The 18616-nt window shown below is 45.1% G+C and overlaps 1 protein-coding gene and 1 long non-coding RNA gene across 4 annotated transcripts in view; one reads left to right on the forward strand and one right to left on the reverse strand.

The window, feature by feature from the left end:
- The window catches only part of LOC309369078 (uncharacterized protein), a 421063-nt gene that overhangs the window by 392389 nt on the left and 10058 nt on the right, over nucleotides 1-18616 (reverse strand). Inside the window, exon 2 of one of the 3 annotated variants that reach the window (XM_081909689.1) lies at nucleotides 371-452. The exons of 1 other annotated variant lie outside the window; for it this stretch is intronic. In XM_081909689.1, coding sequence (XP_081765815.1) covers nucleotides 371-452 — 82 coding nt within the window. Of the gene's footprint in view, nucleotides 1-370; nucleotides 453-2352; nucleotides 2405-18616 lie in introns of those variants that run through there. One more of the 3 variants, XM_081909690.1, reaches the window with a different exon arrangement.
- Nucleotides 1-18616, forward strand: part of LOC309369415 — a 48194-nt gene that overhangs the window by 24770 nt on the left and 4808 nt on the right. The gene's annotated exons all lie outside the window — the stretch shown is intronic.

The raw sequence follows: 18616 nt of genomic DNA on the forward strand, positions 1-18616 counted from the left end.
GCGAACCAGGGCATCGCACGGAAACATCGTTCACCTTCCCGCTGGAGCGGTACCTATTTATCTACTTGCACTTTGACGTGCTTTCGAACTGCTAGGATGGCAGGAGCAAGGACCGAGCAATGGGAGCTCAACCCGTCGCAGGGATTTGAACCGCCGACCTTCTGATCAGCAAGTCCTAGGCTCTGTGGCTTAACGCACAGCGCCACCTGCGTCCCAAATTGTATATGTTAATTGTGCAAAAATACATCTCCCCTCCTCTGGACCCCTGTTCCCAACTGTCTCCCCCCAAAACAAGATGAAAAGAACCCTCAGACAAGTTGGAAAACCAACAGAATGAGACCAAAAGGAGAAAAACCACCTTTCTCCTTACCCAGTGGCCTCTCTCTGGTGTCCAACGGAGGCCTCTCTGCCTCACAGGAATCCAGGTCCATTTCTGCAAAGAGATCCTTTCCCTGAGAAAGAAACAAGGATTCAAAACAGAGAATGGGGAGAAATACTAGAAAGAGAATAACAAAGACTTGAAGGGTGTGAGATCTCATTCCATGGATGCCTTCCCAGAAAAAGGATGGGCCATCAGCAGACCATTATGGGAAGTTCTCTGTCCTGCTTGGAGCCCCTTGGGAGTATCCAGAGAAAGGTCTCTCTCACCTGCTTTCTCTCCTCTACCTGACTCAGGAGGAAACCTTCGGCCAGGGCCACCGCCTGTGAACTGGTCTCCGCTCCACAGTCCCTCACCCAGCTCTCCATCTCCGGGGGAAGGACAGCCAGGAACTGCTCCAAGATCACCAGGTCCAGCATCTCAGCTTTCGTATGCCTTTCCGGCTTCAGCCACTGGTGGCAAAATTGGTAGAGTCGGCTGCAAATCTCTCGGGGTCCTTTGGCCTCCTCGCAGCAGAACTGTCTCACCTGCTGGCTCTGCACCTCTGAGCGGAGGGTGTCCTCCTCACCCAGGATCTTCTGCACAGAGTTTTCCCAGAACCCCCCACTGCTCCCAATTTGGTTGGCATGGCCTCTTCTTGCTTCAGGGCCAGCTGGGTCTCGCACATTCATCTGTGCTCTCAGGAAGCCTCTGAGAGATCGGAAGGAACACTTTGGTCTTCTGCCAGGTTCTGTCCGTATTAATGTGAAGCTGCAGCAAATCCTACAAAGCAAACACATTGTTCTGTTACAGAATCTGTAGGACGGGGGGGGGGGGGATGGTTCCCTGAGCAAGCATGGATGAGTCTTGGAGGGAACCAGGGCTGGACTGCACCGCATCCCAGACCATGAGCTATCTTTTTTAAAAGAAAGAGGAGACGAAATAAGTCTCTAGCCTTCTAACAATGCAAAATGTGGAGGCAACTGAAGGGATTTCTGGGAGATGAATCAGCCTGGTTTCTCCTGCCTTCCAGTCAATGCATGAAGTCAGAACTGACTGACAAGGAAGTCATTTGTATCTTGTGAATAATGGATGCTTGGCTCTAGTAGGGGTCCTCACCTGGGGGTCCTCAGGAGTTGCTCCCCCCCACCCCCACTTCTGGGCACATTTCTCCCCTGCTTCTATCTCCTTTTCTTGCACTTGGACTCTCTGCTGCTCTCCAGACAGACTCCTGGGTGGGGTCCCCTTTTCTTTGCTCCGAGGGCCAGGTATGTTTCTGGCCAACCCCCTGAGGGCCAAGTGGACGGGGCCAAAGACATTTCCCTTGAAATTTAGGCAGCCAATTTATTATGATTACTCTCTTAGATAGCTTAACATATGCACAGCCGTTGATGCCCAGGTCCCTGGAGCCTCAGTGAGTAGCAGCGCCCATTTCCGGCTCGGCTGGTTTTCCAGCAACAATCCCTTTGGGAGAGAGAGGATGTGGTCCTGGGATGCCCTGCTCTGGGTGCGAGGGGATTGCTGCCGTGGCCTCCATGGGGGGCTGCCCTGGGAGACACTGGGAAACTGGTCCCCAATGCAGCAGCCAGACTATGGGCTGGGATCACTCTCTTTATTCCTGGCCTTTCTCTCCCACCTTTTCTTCCTCCCTCCCTGGGGGTTTTCTTGGGGGGGGGGCTAGTCCACCTCCTCGTCCAGCTTTGGAATACCATTTGCAGATGTTTCCTCTGTTGTGCAGTGACCCTGAGAGACAGAGAGTTAAGGTCCCAGGGACTCCTTTGTTTAAAGAAATGAGATTTCGTGGGAGGATCATTGTTTTTCTGAAAGGGGAGGGCGAAATGAGTTTGGGACCCTCTGATCTGCAGGAAGGAGAGCGCTGCAGACCTGGCCCCTCCCTGGCAGGACCCCCTCCTCCCTAATCCGCCCCCCCCAGGCCCCCTCCCCTGCTACAGCCCTGGGACCCCCACCAGATCCCAGAGAGAGAGGAGACTCACCAGATCCCAGGAGGGGAGAGCGAGGCAGCCCTTGCAGGAGAGACACCAAAGCGGGAAAGGACTGGGGGGGGGGAGGGGCCTTGGCTCTGGAGGACCTGCCCCCCCTTGCTTCCTGGCCTCTCTAGGAAGGCAGCTCACTTCCCTTTATTATTTTTTTATGCATTTAGAGGGGGTAGCTGCCCCCCTGGCTATGCCTATGGTAAGGGATGCTTTTGGGGGGGGGCTTTGTCTCTTGTCTGGGCTCTGAGCATCTCCCTCAGTCCCTTTTTTTGGGGGGGTCCTTTGGCTCTTGGCTGGGCTCTGAGCATCTCCCACGGTCCCTTTTTTGGGGGGGCCTTTGGCTCTTGGCTGGGCTCTGAGCATCTCCCACGGTCCCTTTTGGGGGGGGGCCTTTGGCTCTTGTCTGGGCTCTGAGCATCTCCCTCGGTCCCTTTTTTTGGGGGGGTCCTTTGGCTCTTGGCTGGGCTCTGAGCATCTCCCTCAGTCCTTTTTTTGGGGGGGGGTCCTTTGGCTCTTGGCTGGGCTCTGAGCATCTCCCTCGGTCCCTTTGGGGGGGGGCCTTTGGCTCTTGTCTGGGCTCTGAGCATCTCCCTCGGTCCCTTTTGGGGGGGCCTTTGTCTCTTGGCTGGGCTCTGAGCATCTCCCTCAGTCCCTTTTGGGGGGGCCTTTGTCTCTTGGCTGGGCTCTGAGCATCTCCCTCGGTCCCTTTTTTGGGGGGGGGACCTTTGTCTCTTGGCTGGGCTCTGAGCATCTCCCTCGGTCCCTTTTTGGGGGGGGGGACCTTTGTCTCTTGGCTGGGCTCTGAGCATCTCCCTCGGTCCCTTTTGGGGGGGGGCTTTGTCTCTTGGCTGGGCTCTGAGCATCTCCCTCGGTCCCTTTGGGGGGGCCTTTGTCTCTTGGCTGGGCTCTGAGCATCTCCCTCGGTCCCTTTTTGGGGGGGCCTTTGTCTCTTGGCTGGGCTCTGAGCATCTCCCTCGGTCCCTTTGGGGGGGGCCTTTGTCTCTTGGCTGGGCTCTGAGCATCTCCCTCGGTCCCTTTGGGGGGGGCCTTTGGCTCTTGGCTGGGCTCTGAGCATCTCCCTCGGTCCCTTTGGGGGGGGCCTTTGTCTCTTGGCTGGGCTCTGAGCATCTCCCTCAGTCCCTTTTGGGGGGGCCTTTGTCTCTTGGCTGGGCTCTGAGCATCTCCCTCAGTCCCTTTTGGGGGGGCCTTTGTCTCTTGGCTGGGCTCTGAGCATCTCCCTCGGTCCCTTTTGGGGGGGACCTTTGTCTCTTGGCTGGGCTCTGAGCATCTCCCTCGGTCCCTTTTGGGGGGGGTCCTTGGCTCTTGGCTGGGCTCTGAGCATCTTCCTCGGTTTCTTTTTGGGGGGTCCTTTGGCTCTTGGCTGGGCTCTGAGCATCTCCCTCGGTCCCTTTTGGGGGGGGCCTTTGTCTCTTGGCTGGGCTCTGAGCATCTCCCTCGGTCCCTTTGGGGGGGCCTTTGTCTCTTGGCTGGGCTCTGAGCATCTCCCTCGGTCCCTTTTTGGGGGGGCCTTTGTCTCTTGGCTGGGCTCTGAGCATCTCCCTCGGTCCCTTTGGGGGGGGCCTTTGTCTCTTGGCTGGGCTCTGAGCATCTCCCTCGGTCCCTTTGGGGGGGGCCTTTGGCTCTTGGCTGGGCTCTGAGCATCTCCCTCGGTCCCTTTGGGGGGGGCCTTTGTCTCTTGGCTGGGCTCTGAGCATCTCCCTCAGTCCCTTTTGGGGGGGCCTTTGTCTCTTGGCTGGGCTCTGAGCATCTCCCTCAGTCCCTTTTGGGGGGGCCTTTGTCTCTTGGCTGGGCTCTGAGCATCTCCCTCAGTCCCTTTTGGGGGGGCCTTTGTCTCTTGGCTGGGCTCTGAGCATCTCCCTCGGTCCCTTGGGGGGGGGCCTTTGTCTCTTGGCTGGGCTCTGAGCATCTCCCTCAGTCCCTTTTGGGGGGGCCTTTGTCTCTTGGCTGGGCTCTGAGCATCTCCCTCGGTCCCTTTTGGGGGGGGGCCTTTGTCTCTTGGCTGGGCTCTGAGCATCTCCCTCGGTCCCTTTGGGGGGGGGGCTTTGTCTCTTGGCTGCAGTCCTGTGATCGAAGGGTCAGAGAAGGTGCTCCTGACACTCAGCCCATGCAGGAGCTGAAGACGTGGGCTTTAAAGGGTGTACGGACAGTCTGTTGGCAAACACTTTATTAATAGGAGGTTACAGGACTGTGACAGGGCACCCCCCCCCCATGATCCTTTTACATCAGCAGGAAGCAAGGAACCTCATCCTGGAATTCAGGAGTGGGAGGGATAGAAGGGGATCCCAGGGTCATCTAGTCCAACCCCCAGCAATGCAGGAATCTCAGTGAAAGCGTCCGTGGCAGATGCCCGTCCGATCTTAGAAACCTCCAAGGAAGGAGAGTCCACCACCTGCCAAGGGAGACCTTTCCCCTGCCAAACTGCAGCTACTACAGGAATTGCTTTCTTGAGCCTTTTTAGCACTGCAATACCATTTTTATTTTTATTTTTTTGGAAGATTCATTTTTAAGTCATGGCAGAGTGTGAGCAAATACTCCACATTTGCCAAGCTTTCAGGAGCAGGACTAAGGGGTGAAATGAAGCCCTCCAGATCCCCAAAGGGTGAGGGAAAGGGTCTATCTCCCTTCTGCCTTCCCATTAACAGTTATTTCTACCTAAGAAATGGAAAGAAAGCAGCTGCTCATGCTGAGCGCAGCGTTTGTTGGGTTGGAGATTTATGAGCTGACAATGGTAGGATTCATCAGTAATAAATATGATTTGTTCTTATCTGTAAGTGACGTCACATTTGAAACAATACAGAAGCAGTCAAAGGGAATTTCCTAGGAAGTCTTTTATTCAGTCTCACCTGCAATCATGTGTGCTGAACACACAGAAACACATAATGTGAAATTACAGTCTCCAAATAAGAGAAAACACATATAAGCAAATTATTGGAATAGTACACATCATTTCTCTACCTCCTTTTTAAAAGAAAAAAAAATATTGCTTTTATTTATTTCCATGGTACAAAAGATCATTTTAAAGAAAGCAATGGTTACAACAGTAAATAAGAAATAACTTGTCCTGATGGAATTGTAGACTTTCATTCTGCCATGTGTTAAAGTTTCATTTGATTACTCTAAAAAAGATCACACCACCTTTTCCTATGAGTGCTGGGTGGATTCTTGCAACAGTCGTCACAATTTATGTATTCAATAAACTGTGGCCACGTGTTATAAAAGGAATATGGATTGTGTTCCCCCACCTTCTTCATTTCTCCTGGCAAACAAAATTTAAGATACTTAAATGGTGGTGCCAAGAATCGAACATAGTATTCTAGGTGGGGCCTGACCAAGGCAGAATAAAGTGGTCTGATTCTGCCTTCTGCAACATTAGCCTCCACTCCCGGTTTGGTGTAAATAGTAGTAATAATAATTTATTTTTTATTTATACCCAGCCTATCTAACTGGGTTTCCCCAGCCACTCTGGGCGGCTTCCAACAAAATATTAAAATACAATAGTCCATCAAATATTAAAAGCTTCCCTAAACAGGGCTGCATTCAGATGTCTTCTAAAAGTCAGATAGTTGTTTATTTCCTTGACATCTGATGGGAGGGCAGTCCACAGGGAGGGGCCCCACCACCAAGAAGGCCCTCTGCTTGGTTCCCTGTAGCTTCTGTTCTCACAGTGAGGGAACCGCCAGAAGGCCCAAGGCGATGGACCTCAGTGTTCGGGCACAACAATGGAGACGTTCCTTCAGGTCTACTGGGCTGAGGTCATTTAGGGCTTCAAAGCTCAGCACCAACACTTTGAATTGTGCCCAGAAACATACTGGGAGCCAATGTAGGTCTTTCAAGACCGGTGTTATATGGTCTTGGCAGCCGTTCCGAGTCACCAGTCTAGCTGCCGCATTCTGGCTTAGCTATAGTTTCCAGGTCACCTTCAAAGGTAGCCCCACACAGAGCGCACTGCAGTAGTCCAAGCAAGCGATATCTAGAGCATGCACCACTTTGGTGAGACTGTCTGGGGATAGGTAGGGTCTGACTGTGTACCAGATGGAGCAGGTAGACAGCTGCCTTGGACACAGAATTGACCTGCACCTCCATGGACAGTCCAAAATGACTCCCAGGTTGCGCACCTGGTCTTTTAGGGGCAGTTATTCTATTCAGAACCAGGGAGTCCTCCACACCCACCCACCTACAGTCCCCCCAAAACAGTACTTCTGTCTTGTCAGGATTCAACCTCAATCTGTTAGCCGCCATCCATCCTCCAACTGCCTCCAGACACTCACACAGGACTTTCACCGCCTTTACTGGTTCTGATTTAAACAAGAGGTAGAGCTGGGTAAACACTGTGCAGGAACCGCAGGCGACTGCAGCTGTTCCTTCACTCTCCATCCCAAAAAACCCTAGGTCTCCCCCAACAAACGTTTGAGACTAGCTCCCCTAAATCTAAAAGATGGATGAAACTGTTCTGCCCTGCAAGTTCTGATCAGCTCCTCCCACAACTAATCACCTGACTCAACAGAAACCCTGCCCCCTCTGACCTTTGCACAGGGAGAGCAGCTAATCAGCCACAAGAAACACACACACAATAAAACCCTTTTTGCTCCTTCAGCTGCTGCCCTGCAAGCTCTGATAAGCTCCTCCCACAGCTAATCACCTGACTCAACTCTTTTGCTCCTTCTTCAGCTGCTGCCCTGAAAGCTCTCTGCAACCAGTTGGGTTTCCGGAACCCTGTTCACAACCTGAAAGGAACACAATCCACATCTGTGTGTCTGCGCACCCGAAGGCCGCGATTTGCTGCTTCTGCGCATTCGCGTGATGTCATTTTACGTGTCTGCACATGTGTGAGCGGCAAAACCTGGAAGTAACTCTTTCTGGCACTTCCAGGTCACCGCGGGATGCAACCTGAAAACACGTAACCTGAAACAAACGTAACATGAGGTACGACTGTATATTGGGGGGGGGGGGGCAAAGACCCATCGGCCTCTAAAAGTCGACTCCTGTTCCCACATGTCTCAGGACAGTTACAACATAAAAAGACAATATAAAAACACATCTGTAACCCCCTCCCTACCACATTTTAAAAGGGCATTAGATGTCAATCAACCAAAGGTGCGCATTGCCTGGCTCCTAAAGCTATATAATGGTTTTTCCAACGTTTGTATGAATTTTCTGATGCTTAGTGAGATGGGAGCTCTGACTGAAGCTCTTTCCACATTCCACGCACTGATAGGGTTTCTCCCCTCTATGAATTCTTTTTTTAAAAAAATAATATTTATTACTTTTAAACCTTACAAAAAAGAAGAGAAAGAAAAGGAAGAAAAAAGAAGCAAATGAAAATACAATACAATACAATACAATATATAAACAATACACAACGCAACATTAACACATTAGACTAAACAAAACAGAGCAAAAACAATTTAAAAACATACATCATACCATTTCAATGCCTTATCTTTCATCCCTTGTTTCATCGACCTCCTCTCACCTCCCTTTTTGTATTCCACTTCTATTAATTGTTTCAGCAATTCCTTTCCATCTTTCTCTATTTTCTGTCATATAATTATCTTAACTTATTTTAACCTTATTTTCCATTAATACTATAATACTTATTTATACTTAACTCCTTATAACATTTCTACTAAAGCCATATAATTTCATTCCAACATTTTTCTGACACTCATTAATTTTACAATATTTCTATAAATAGACTTTAAACTTTTTCCAATCTTCTTCCACCGTGAGCGCCACGGTGCTTCGAATTGACTGCTTCTTTCACGGAGTGAAGCCGCACTGCTGTTGCCGGAGAGCGCTGACTTTTTCCTGTGGACAATTTGATTCTAAACAACTACCCATGAGTAGAACGGAAAATTGGATTTTTAAACATCTTAATTTGGCACCGAAGCAGGGAGGTTTCAAACAGGAAGTCCGCCTTCCCCTTTTGATTGAAGCACAGAGCTTGCAAGCTAAAGTCCTGGAAAGTCCTCTGTAAAGGATTAAACTTCCATCGGCTAAAATAATTAAACCCCCTCTTGGAAGCAGGTGAAGAGGGGGAAAATTTTGGATCACGTAAGCCTGCAGGAGAGAGTGAAGAAAGTTAAATTACCACCGCTCAGAACCTGGAAACGGGCTGCTAGCAAGACTGATGTTTTGGGAAAGTTCATTGACTGCGAATAAAACATTTGTTGATAGCTAGTTAAATAAGAGAAATATATTGTTTCCATTGTCTCCTTCTGCATTTAAAAAGGAGTAAAACTAACTGAAAATTGAAACTAATTTTATTGCTTGAACTGTGCTTAAAAGGATTGATACAAATAGAAATTGTTTCCCTCTAGAGGGAGCCTTTGAAACTGTTACAAGAGTTGAGCTGGTGGAATCTCCAGCTGTAAGATAAAAAACCGTGAGAACCAGGGATTGACCTTGGATCGGCTAAGAATGTCGACAGAAGAAGCCTTAGTGATGCAATGTAAGATAAGTGATTCATTGGAACAGCTCCACAAGAAGACGGATCTGATGACCATCAAAATTGATAACTTGGGACAAAAAGTGACTAATTTGGGACAAAAAGTGAACATCTATACAGAAACTATTCAGGAATTGATACAGGAATCTACTTTGACATGGCAAACTGGGGAGAAGGCGAAGGAGAAAGTTGTTGTTGAACCTAAAGTAATACAAGTGGAGAGGGAGAGAGCCCCAGCCTTACAGAGGCAATTTGATGACTATAAGTTGTTGCCTTCTATGATTGAATTCAGAGAAAGTCAGTTTTTGAGGATTGGAGCCCTGCTTGGACTGGAGAAGGAAAGTTGGATAGATCACCTCATGCAGGGATTTACTGACCTTTGGGACCTGGACCTGGGTCAGGAGGAGATTGGAGCTGTGGGGACTTTCAGATTTGGAGGGATTTTGAAACACATCCTGAAATATCTTTTGGATTTTAGTTTCAACTACGGAGATTTGGCTGACCTGTTGAGAAGGAATAAAAACATTGCTAGGTCGGAGCTTCCCCGAGATCTACTCTTCAGTATCAAAGGAAGAAAATTAAGAACAAGATCAGCAGAAGACAAAGTAAAGTGTATGTATAAATATGAAGACGACCTGCAGAAGGGACTTGGAAAAGAGTTAAGGGCCTCGGACAGAAGATCACCAGGTTGATGGACTATATGGAACTGATGGAAATGACTGGCAGTATCCGAGACCAGGGAGAAGAGACGGTGGAAGAAGATTGGAAAAAGTCCCCTCTATGAATTCTTTGATGGGAATTGAGAGAGGAGCTTGTACTGAAGCTCTTTCCACATTCCACACACTGATAGGGTTTCTCTCTTGTATGAATTTTCTGATGGAAAGTGAGAGAGGAGCTCTGAGTGAAGCTCTTTCCACATTCCATGCACTGATAGGGTTTCTCCCCTGTATGAATTCTCTGATGCTTAGTGAGATTGGAGCTTATACTGAAGCTCTTTCCACATTCCACACACTGATAGGGTTTCTCCCCTGTATGAATTCTCTGATGCATAGTGAGATTGGAGTTCTTACTGAAGCTCTTTCCACATTCCACGCACTGATAGGGTCTCTCTCTTGTATGAATTTTCTGATGGAAAGTGAGAGAGGAGCTCTGAGAGAAGCTCTTTCCACATTCCACGCACTGATAGGGTTTCTCCCCAGTATGAATTCTCTGATGGGAAGTGAGATGGTGGCTGTAACTGAAGCTCTTTCCACATTCCACACACTGATAGGGTTTCTCCCCTGTATGAATTCTCTGATGCATAGTGAGACTGGAGCTCTTACTGAAGCTCTTTCCACATTCCACGCACTGATAGGGTTTCTCTCTTGTATGAATTTTCTGATGGAAAGTGAGAGAGGAGCTCTGACTGAAGCTCTTTCCACATTCCACGCACTGATAGGGTTTCTCTTTTGTATGAATTTTATGATGGGAAGTGAGAGAGGAGCTCTGAATGAAGCTCTTTCCACATTCCATGCACTGATAGGGTTTCTCTCCTGTATGAATTCTTCGATGGGAACTGAGATAGGAGCTCGTATTGAAGCTCTTTCCACATTCCAGGCACTGATAGGGTTTCTCCCCTGTATGAATTAGTTGATGGGAAATGAGATCCGAGCTCTTCCTGAAGCTCTTTCCACATTCCACGCACTGATAGGGTTTCTCCCCAGTATGAATTCTCTGATGGGAAATGAGATGGGAGCCCAGACTGAAGCTCTTTTCAAATTCAAAGCACTGATAGGGTTTCTCCCCTTTATGAATTTTCTGATGGGAAGTGAGATTGAAGCTTTTCCTGAAGCTCTTTCCACATTCCATGCACTGATAGGGTTTCTTTCCAATGAGAATTCTTTGTTGGCAAGTGGAATGGGAGCTCTGACTGCTGCTCTCTCCACATTCCAAATTTTTGCATGGCTTCTCCTCTCTGGGGGTTTTGTCATGTTCTTCCTTGTTCTTGTTTTCCAATTCATCAAAATCTGCAATGGAGACAAAAAAGGGATTAGAGCCTCAGGAACAAATCAAGAAGAACTGAAGGGAGTGGGATGTTTGTTCGTTGCCTTTGTTGGTTGTCATTAACCAACATTTTTATTAATATATTCTGATGGATTGATGAATGTCAATTTGTTTGATATACAATAGTGGCCAAAATTGTGGAAGCCTTTTGGGGGGAAAGTGTATTTCAGATATTTGATGGCTCGTAACGCCACTTTGTTTTGAGTAATACCATAGAATTATGTATCAATGGAAAGATATTTTAATGAAGATTGTAATCTGTATCTGTATTCTATCAAAAGTCAAAACTGAATAACCAGAAAAAGGAAGCACAACTTGCTTAGGTTGACTTTTGACAGTGTGTTGTGTGATGGCTATCATGTTGGTTGGTTATTTGTTGTCTTTTCATTTAGTGGCTTGTAAAACATAATAAAATTAAAGAAATGGCACAAGAAGTTGACTGGACACCCAGAAAGTGATGTAAAATAGTACTATTAAGTGAAAAAGGCTGCAGTTATGATGAAATTAGAAGAAAGATGGAGGATTCTTTTTCTTTTTCCAATTTTATCCAATTTTGTTTTAAAAAGTACTGTATTTTTTTTAAAAATAATATTTATTAAAGTTTTAAAGGTTACAAAAGGAAAAAAGGAAAAACACCAAATTCAACAAAAAACAAGACAATACATCATAATAAGAAAAAAGGGGAAAAAATACAAACAATTAAAAAAACAAATCAAACCTTCCCATAACTTATCTTTCATTTGCTTGTTTCCTTTACCTCCTCACACCTCCATTTTTTGTATTCTAGTTCAGTTAGATATTTCAGCAAATCCTTTCCATCTTTGTTTTTATCCTATATCCTAATATCTTAATTTACTATAATTTTACATTCTCTATACTATAATTTTATATTCTCTTCTTTCACCAATTAACAATCCATTTTTACTTAGTCCTTTATAACATATAGTCCTGTAAACAGGAACGGTTTGGATTCTTAGATCACGGACTGCAGTTTCTTGAAGATGGACTTCTGGCAAGCGATGGGCTGCACCTCACAACGGTTGGGAGGAATGTTTTTGCCAAAAATCTCAGAAACCTCATCAGGAGGGCTTTAAACTGACTAATGTGGGGGAGGGAGACAGTGCTCCTGAAGGTAGGAGTCTATCAATTGATGAAGATGATCATCCAAATGTCATAGACCAAATGGAGCAAACAGCACGCAGACCTAGTGGTGGGAGGAAAAAATCCTTAAATAAGAGACACGGGGGAATGATTAATGGACTTCAATGTCTGTACACTAATGCGCAAAGCTTGAGCTCTTGGTACAGCAAACTAAATATGACATAATAGGCATCACTGAAACCTGGTGGGATAAGTCCCACGACTGGAATGTAATAATGGAGGGATATAATCTATTTCAGAGAAACAGACCAGACAAGAAAGGAGGAGGAGTGGCGTTATATGTCAGGGATGTGTATACCTGTGAAGAGATCCAAGATTTAGAACCTCAAAGCCAAAGTGAGAGCATTTGGGTTAAAATTAAGGCAGAGAAGAATAACAGGGACCTCATTGTGGGAGTTTACTATAGATCCCCAAGCCAAACGGACATAGATGATGCCTTCCTGGAACAGATGGCCAAGCATGCAAAAGGAAGGGAGATAGTAGTAATGGGGGACTTCAATTACCCATATATTTGTTGGATGTCAAACTCAGCCAAGAGCATAAGGTCAAACAGATTCCTCACTGGCCTTGCAGACAACTTCATTGTCCAGAAAGTGGGAGAAGCAACAAGAGGAACAGCCATTTTAGATCTGGTCCTAACCAATGTTGATGACCTGGTTAGTGGGGTAGAAGTGGAAGGATCATTAAGCGCGAGTGATCATGCTCTTCTGAAGTTTACTATACAGCGGAAATGAGCAGCCAAGCATACTAGGACTCAATTTCTTGACTTTAAGAAAGCCGACTTCATAAAACTTAGGGAAGTGCTGGGTGAGATCCCATGGACAGTAATACTAAAAGGAAAGGGAGTTCATGATGGCTGGGAGTTTGTTAAGAGGGAGATAGTAAAAGCACAACTTCAGGCAATACCAATGAGACGGAAACATGGAAGGTGCCTAAAGAAGCCAGGGTGGCTATCTAAAGAACTTTTAACTGAGTTAAGATTAAAAAAGGATGTGTACAAAAAATGGAAAAGGGGGGAAACCACCAAAGAGGAATTCAAACAAATAGCCAGCACGTGTAGACACAAAGTCAGAAAAGCTAAAGCACAGAATGAACTCAGGCTTGCTAGAGAGGTTAAAAGCAACAAAAAAGGCTTTTATGGGTATGTTCATAGCAAAAGGAAGAACGAAGAAACAGTGGGGTCACTCAGAGGAGAAGATGGTGAAATGCAAACAGGGGACACAGAAAGGGCTGAACTCCTCAATGCCTTCTTTGCCTCAGTCTTCTCCAATAAAGAAAACAATGCCCAACCTGAAGAATTTGGAGCAGATGATTCAGCAGAGGAAACGCAGCCCAGAATAACTAAGGAGATAGTACAAGAATACTTGGCTAGTTTAGATGTATTCAAGTCACCAGGGCCAGATGAACTACATCCAAGAGTATTAAAACTGGCAGATGTGATCTCAGAACCACTGGCAGTCATCTTTGAGAATTCCTGGAGAACAGGCGAAGTCCTGGCAGACTGGAGGAGGGCAAATGTTGTCCCTATTTTCAAAAAGGGGAAAAGAGAGGACCCAAATAATTACCGCCCAGTCAGTCTGACATCAATACCAGGGAAGATTCTGGAGCAGATCATTAAGCAAACAGTCTGCTAGCACCTAGAAAGGAATGCTGTGATCACCAATAGTCAGCATGGATTTCTGAAAAATAAGTCATGTCAGACTAACCTGATCTCATTTTTTGACAGAATTACAAGCCTGGTAGATGAAGTGGATGTAGCCTACCTTGATTTCAGCAAGGCATTTGACAAGGTGCCCCATGATATTCTTGTAAAGAAGCCGGTAAAATGCGGACTTGACTATGCTACCACTCAGTGGATTTGTAACTGGCTGACTGACCGAACCCAAAGGGTGCTCATCAATGGTTCCTCTTCATCCTGGAGAAGAGTGTCTAGTAGGGTGCCACAGGGTTCTGTCTTGGGCCCGGTCTTATTCAACATCTTTATCAACGACTTGGATGATGGACTCAAGGGCATCCTGATCAAATTTGCAGATGACACCAAACTGGGAGGGGTGGCTAACACCCCAGAGGACAGGATCACACTTCAAAATGACCTTGACAGATTAGAGAACTGGGCCAAAACAAACAAGATGAATTTTAATAGGGAGAAATGTAAAGTATTGCACTTGGGCAAAAAAAATGAGAGGCACAAATTCAAGATGGGTGACACCTGGCTTGAGAGCAGTACATGTGAAAAGGATCTAGGAGTCTTGGTTGACCACAAACCTGACATGAGCCAACAGTGTGACGCGGCAGCTAAAAAAGCCAATGAAATTCTGGGCTGCATCAATCGGAGTATAGCATCTAGATCAAGGGAAGTAATAGTGCCACTGTATTCTGCTCTGGTCAGACCTCACCTGGAGTACTGTGTCCAGTTCTGGGCACCACAGTTCAAGAAGGACACTGACAAACTGGAATGCGTCCAGAGGAGGGCAACCAAAATGGTCAAGGGCCTGGAAACGATGCCTTATGAGGAATGGCTAAGGGAGCTGGGCATGTTTAGCCTGGAGAAGAGGAGGTTAAGGGGTGATATGATAGCCATGTTCAAATATATAAAAGGATGTCACATAGAGGAGGGAGAAAGGTTGTTTTCTGCTGCTCCAGAGAAGCGGACACGGAGCAATGGTTCCAAACTACAAGAAAAAAGATTCCACCTAAACATTAGGAAGAATTTCCTGACAGTAAGAGCTGTTTGACAGTGGAATTTGCTGCCAAGGAGTGTGGTGGAGTCTCCTTCTTTGGAGGTCTTTAAGCAGAGGCTTGACAACCATATGTCAGGAGTGCTCTGATGGTGTTTCCTGCTTGGCAGGGGGTTGGACTCGATGGCCCTTGTGGTCTCTTCCAACTCTATGATTCTATGATTCTATTCTATGATTCTATAACATTTCTGCTAAAACCCCATAACTTCATTCCAGCATCCTTCTAACATTCCTTAATTTTACAATGTTTCTGTAGGTAAACTTTAAATTTCTTCCAATCTTCTTCCACTGACTCTTCTCCCTGGTCTCGGATTCTGCCAGTCATTTCCGCCAGTTCCATGTAGTCCATCACCTTCATCTGCCATTCTTCCCGGGTGGGTAGATCTTGTGTCTTCCAGTACTTTGCAATAAGTATTCTTGCTGCTGTTGTGGCATACATAAAGAAAGTTCTATCCTTCTTTGGCACCAATTGGCCGACCATGCCCAGGAGAAAGGCCTCTGGTTTCTGCAGGAAGGTATATTTAAATGCCTTTTTCATTTCATTATAGATCATCTCCCAGAAAGCCTTTTTTTAAAAAAAATAATAATATTTTATTAGTTTTCACATAATAAACAACACAACAACAAACACAAAAAAAGACAAAACATAACAAACTAACATATAATCTGACTTCCCCAAACCTCCCCTTCGCTGCACCCTTAATTTTAAAATATCAGTTTTTGACAGTCCTTCATCTCAATTCAAAGTCCCTTTTCCTTAAATTTTTCCTTAATTCAGATTTAACAGCTGTAATTCTTTCTCTCGTATCTCTTAACATCTCAACATTCCGAAATTTTACAATAGTTCTTAAGGTAAACTTTAAATTTTCTCCAGTCCTCCTCCACCGTCTCTCTCCTCTGGTCACGGATTCTGCCGGTCATCTCCGCCAGTCCCATAAATTCTGTCACCTTGGTTTGCCATTCTTCCAGAGTAGGTAATTCTTGAGTCTTCCAATACTTTGCTAGTAGGATTCTTGCCCCCGTGGTTGCATACATGAAGAATGTTCTGTCTTCCCTCGGCACCATTTGGCCGACCATGCCCAAAAGGAAGGCCTCCGGTTTTTTAGCAAATGTTTGCTTAAGAATTTTTTTAATTTCATTGTAGATCATCTCCCAGTAGGTCTTAACTTTTGGGCAGGTCCACCAAAGATGGTAAAAGGTTCCTTCACATTCATTACATTTCCAACAACTATTATTGGGCAGGTGATATATCTTTGCCAGCCTGGTAGGGGTCATGTACCACCTATAGATCATTTTCATTATGTTCTCTTTTAAGGCAGTACATGCCGTAAATTTCATACCTGTGGTCCATAGCCGTTCCCAGTCCGCAAACATAATATCATGACCAATGTCTTGTGCCCATTTAATCATTGCTGATTTTACTGTTTCATCCTGTGTATTCCATTTCAGCAGCAAACTATACATCCTAGACAGGTTCTTAGTATTGGGTTCCAATAATTCTGTTTCTAACTTCGATCTCTCCTTCTGAAATCCTACTTTCCTGTCTTGCTTAAATGTCTCATAAATCTGCTGGTAATGTAACCAATCTCGAACTTTGGGTTTCAATTTTTCCATACTCTGTAACTTAAGCTTTTCTCCATCATACTCTAAAATTTCACTGTATTTTGGCCAATCTGTCTCCATATTGAGTTTTTTAACTGCTTTGGCTTCTAAGGGTGATAACCACCTGGGGGTTTTATTCTCCAACAAATCTTTATAACGATTCCACACGTTAAACAATGCTTTTCTGACAATGTGGTTTTTAAAACCTCTGTGAACTTTTACCTTGTCATACCATAGATATGCGTGCCAACCGAAGTTGTTGTCATATCCTTCTAGATCTAAGATGTCCGTGTCCTCAAGAAGTAGCCATTGTTTCAGCCAGCAAAAAGCTGCTGCCTCATAGTAAAGTCTTAAGTCCGGCAGGGCAAAGCCCCCTCTCTCCTTCGCATCAGTTAAAATTTTAAATTTTATTCTGGGCTTTTTGCCCTGCCAGACAAAATTTGAGATATCTTTTTGCCACTTCTTGAAACAGTCCACCCTATACAGAATTTGCAGTGTTTGAAACAAAAACAGCAATCTCGGCAGTACATTCATCTTAATAACAGCAATTCGGCCTAACAAGGAAATTCTTAACCTAGACCATATGTCAAGATCTTTTTTCACTTCCAACCAACATTTTTCATAATTGTCTTTAAATAAGTTCACATTTTTAGATGTTAAATTCACGCCCAAGTATTTGACTTTTTTGGTTATTTCCAGACCAGTTTCCCTTTGAAAGTTCTCTTTTTCCCCCAACGTCATATTTTTTCCCAGCACCTTCGTCTTTTGCTTGTTTAATTTAAACCCTGCCACCTGGCCAAATATTTCAATCAGTTCCAAGACTCTTTTAGTACTGGCTTCGGGCTGTTGCAAGGTCAAAACTAGATCGTCTGCAAATGCCCTCAACTTATAATGCTTTGCTCCCAGTCGTATTCCTTCCACCTGCTGGTCCCTTCTAATCATATTCAACAGTACCTCCAGGGCTGATATAAACAACAGAGGGGACATTGGGCATCCCTGTCGTGTCCCTTTTTCTATTGGGATTTCGTCCATAACCATACCATTCACTATTAGTTTAGCTCTTTGTTCAGAATATATAGCACCTATACCGTTTTCAAAGTTTTGGCCTACCCCCATCCCTTGGAGATTCCTCCTCATAAAGCTCCAACAGATATTGCCAAAGGCTTTCTCCGCATCCACAAAAATTAAAACTGCTTTTCTATTTATGTCTGTTTCCAACATCTCCAAAATGTCTATAATATTCCTCACATTGTTTGACATATACCTCCCTGGGAGAAAGCCTGTTTGGTCCCTATGAATCTCCTCTTGTAACACTTTTTTGAATCTTTTTGCTAAAATGTCTGCAAAAATTTTATAATCCACATTTAAAAGTGAAATAGGGCGGTAGTTCTTAACTTGATGTTTCTCAGCTTCCGTCTTCGGTATAAGTGAGATGAATGCTTCTTTCCACGATTCGGGAGCCTTTTTCCCCTCCAAGATTTGATTGCAAACTTCTTTCAATGGTTGTATCAGCCATTCCTTCAATGCTTTATAATATCTCGCAGTCAGCCCATCTGGTCCTGGGGATTTCCCTAATTGCATGTTTTGAATGGCACCCTCTATTTCCTGTTCTGTAATTTTCTCATTCAAAATTCTTCTATTCTTTTCCGAAATTTTTGGCAATCCAAACTTTTTAATAAAATCTTCAATCTCTTGTTCCTTCTTTGGCCCTTGAGCATATAGTTTCTTAAAGAAGCTCTGAAAACAATTGCTAATCTCATTTGGCTTGTTGACCATTTTGCCCTCTACCTCGAGAGATGTCACTGTGTTCAATTTTTGTCTCTTTTTCAATTGCCATGACAGAAGTTTCCCGCATTTGTCTGCTGATTCAAATGTTTTTTGCTTCATTTGTTTTATTTTCCATTCTATCTCTTCATTCACCAATTCCATATATTGGGTTTGATAGTACTTTATTTCCCTTAAGATCTCTTGGGATTTAGGTTTAGACCTCAATTTCTTTTCTCCTTCTTGCATCTGTTTCCAAATTTTTTCCTTTATCTCCCAGAAAGCCTTAATCCTTGGGCACGTCCACCAAAGGTGAAAGAATGTACCTTCCATCTCTTTACATTTCCAACATTTATTTTCGGGCAAATGGTAAATTTTTGCAAGCTTGACTGGTGTCATGTACCACCTGTAGATCATTTTCATTAAATTCTCTCTTAAGGCATTACATGCCGTAAATTTCATACCTGTGGTCCATAACTGTTCCCAG

Source organism: Podarcis melisellensis (genome assembly GCF_964234715.1).
Source record: "Podarcis melisellensis genome assembly, chromosome: 4".
NCBI classification, from domain to species: domain Eukaryota; kingdom Metazoa; phylum Chordata; class Lepidosauria; order Squamata; family Lacertidae; genus Podarcis; species Podarcis melisellensis.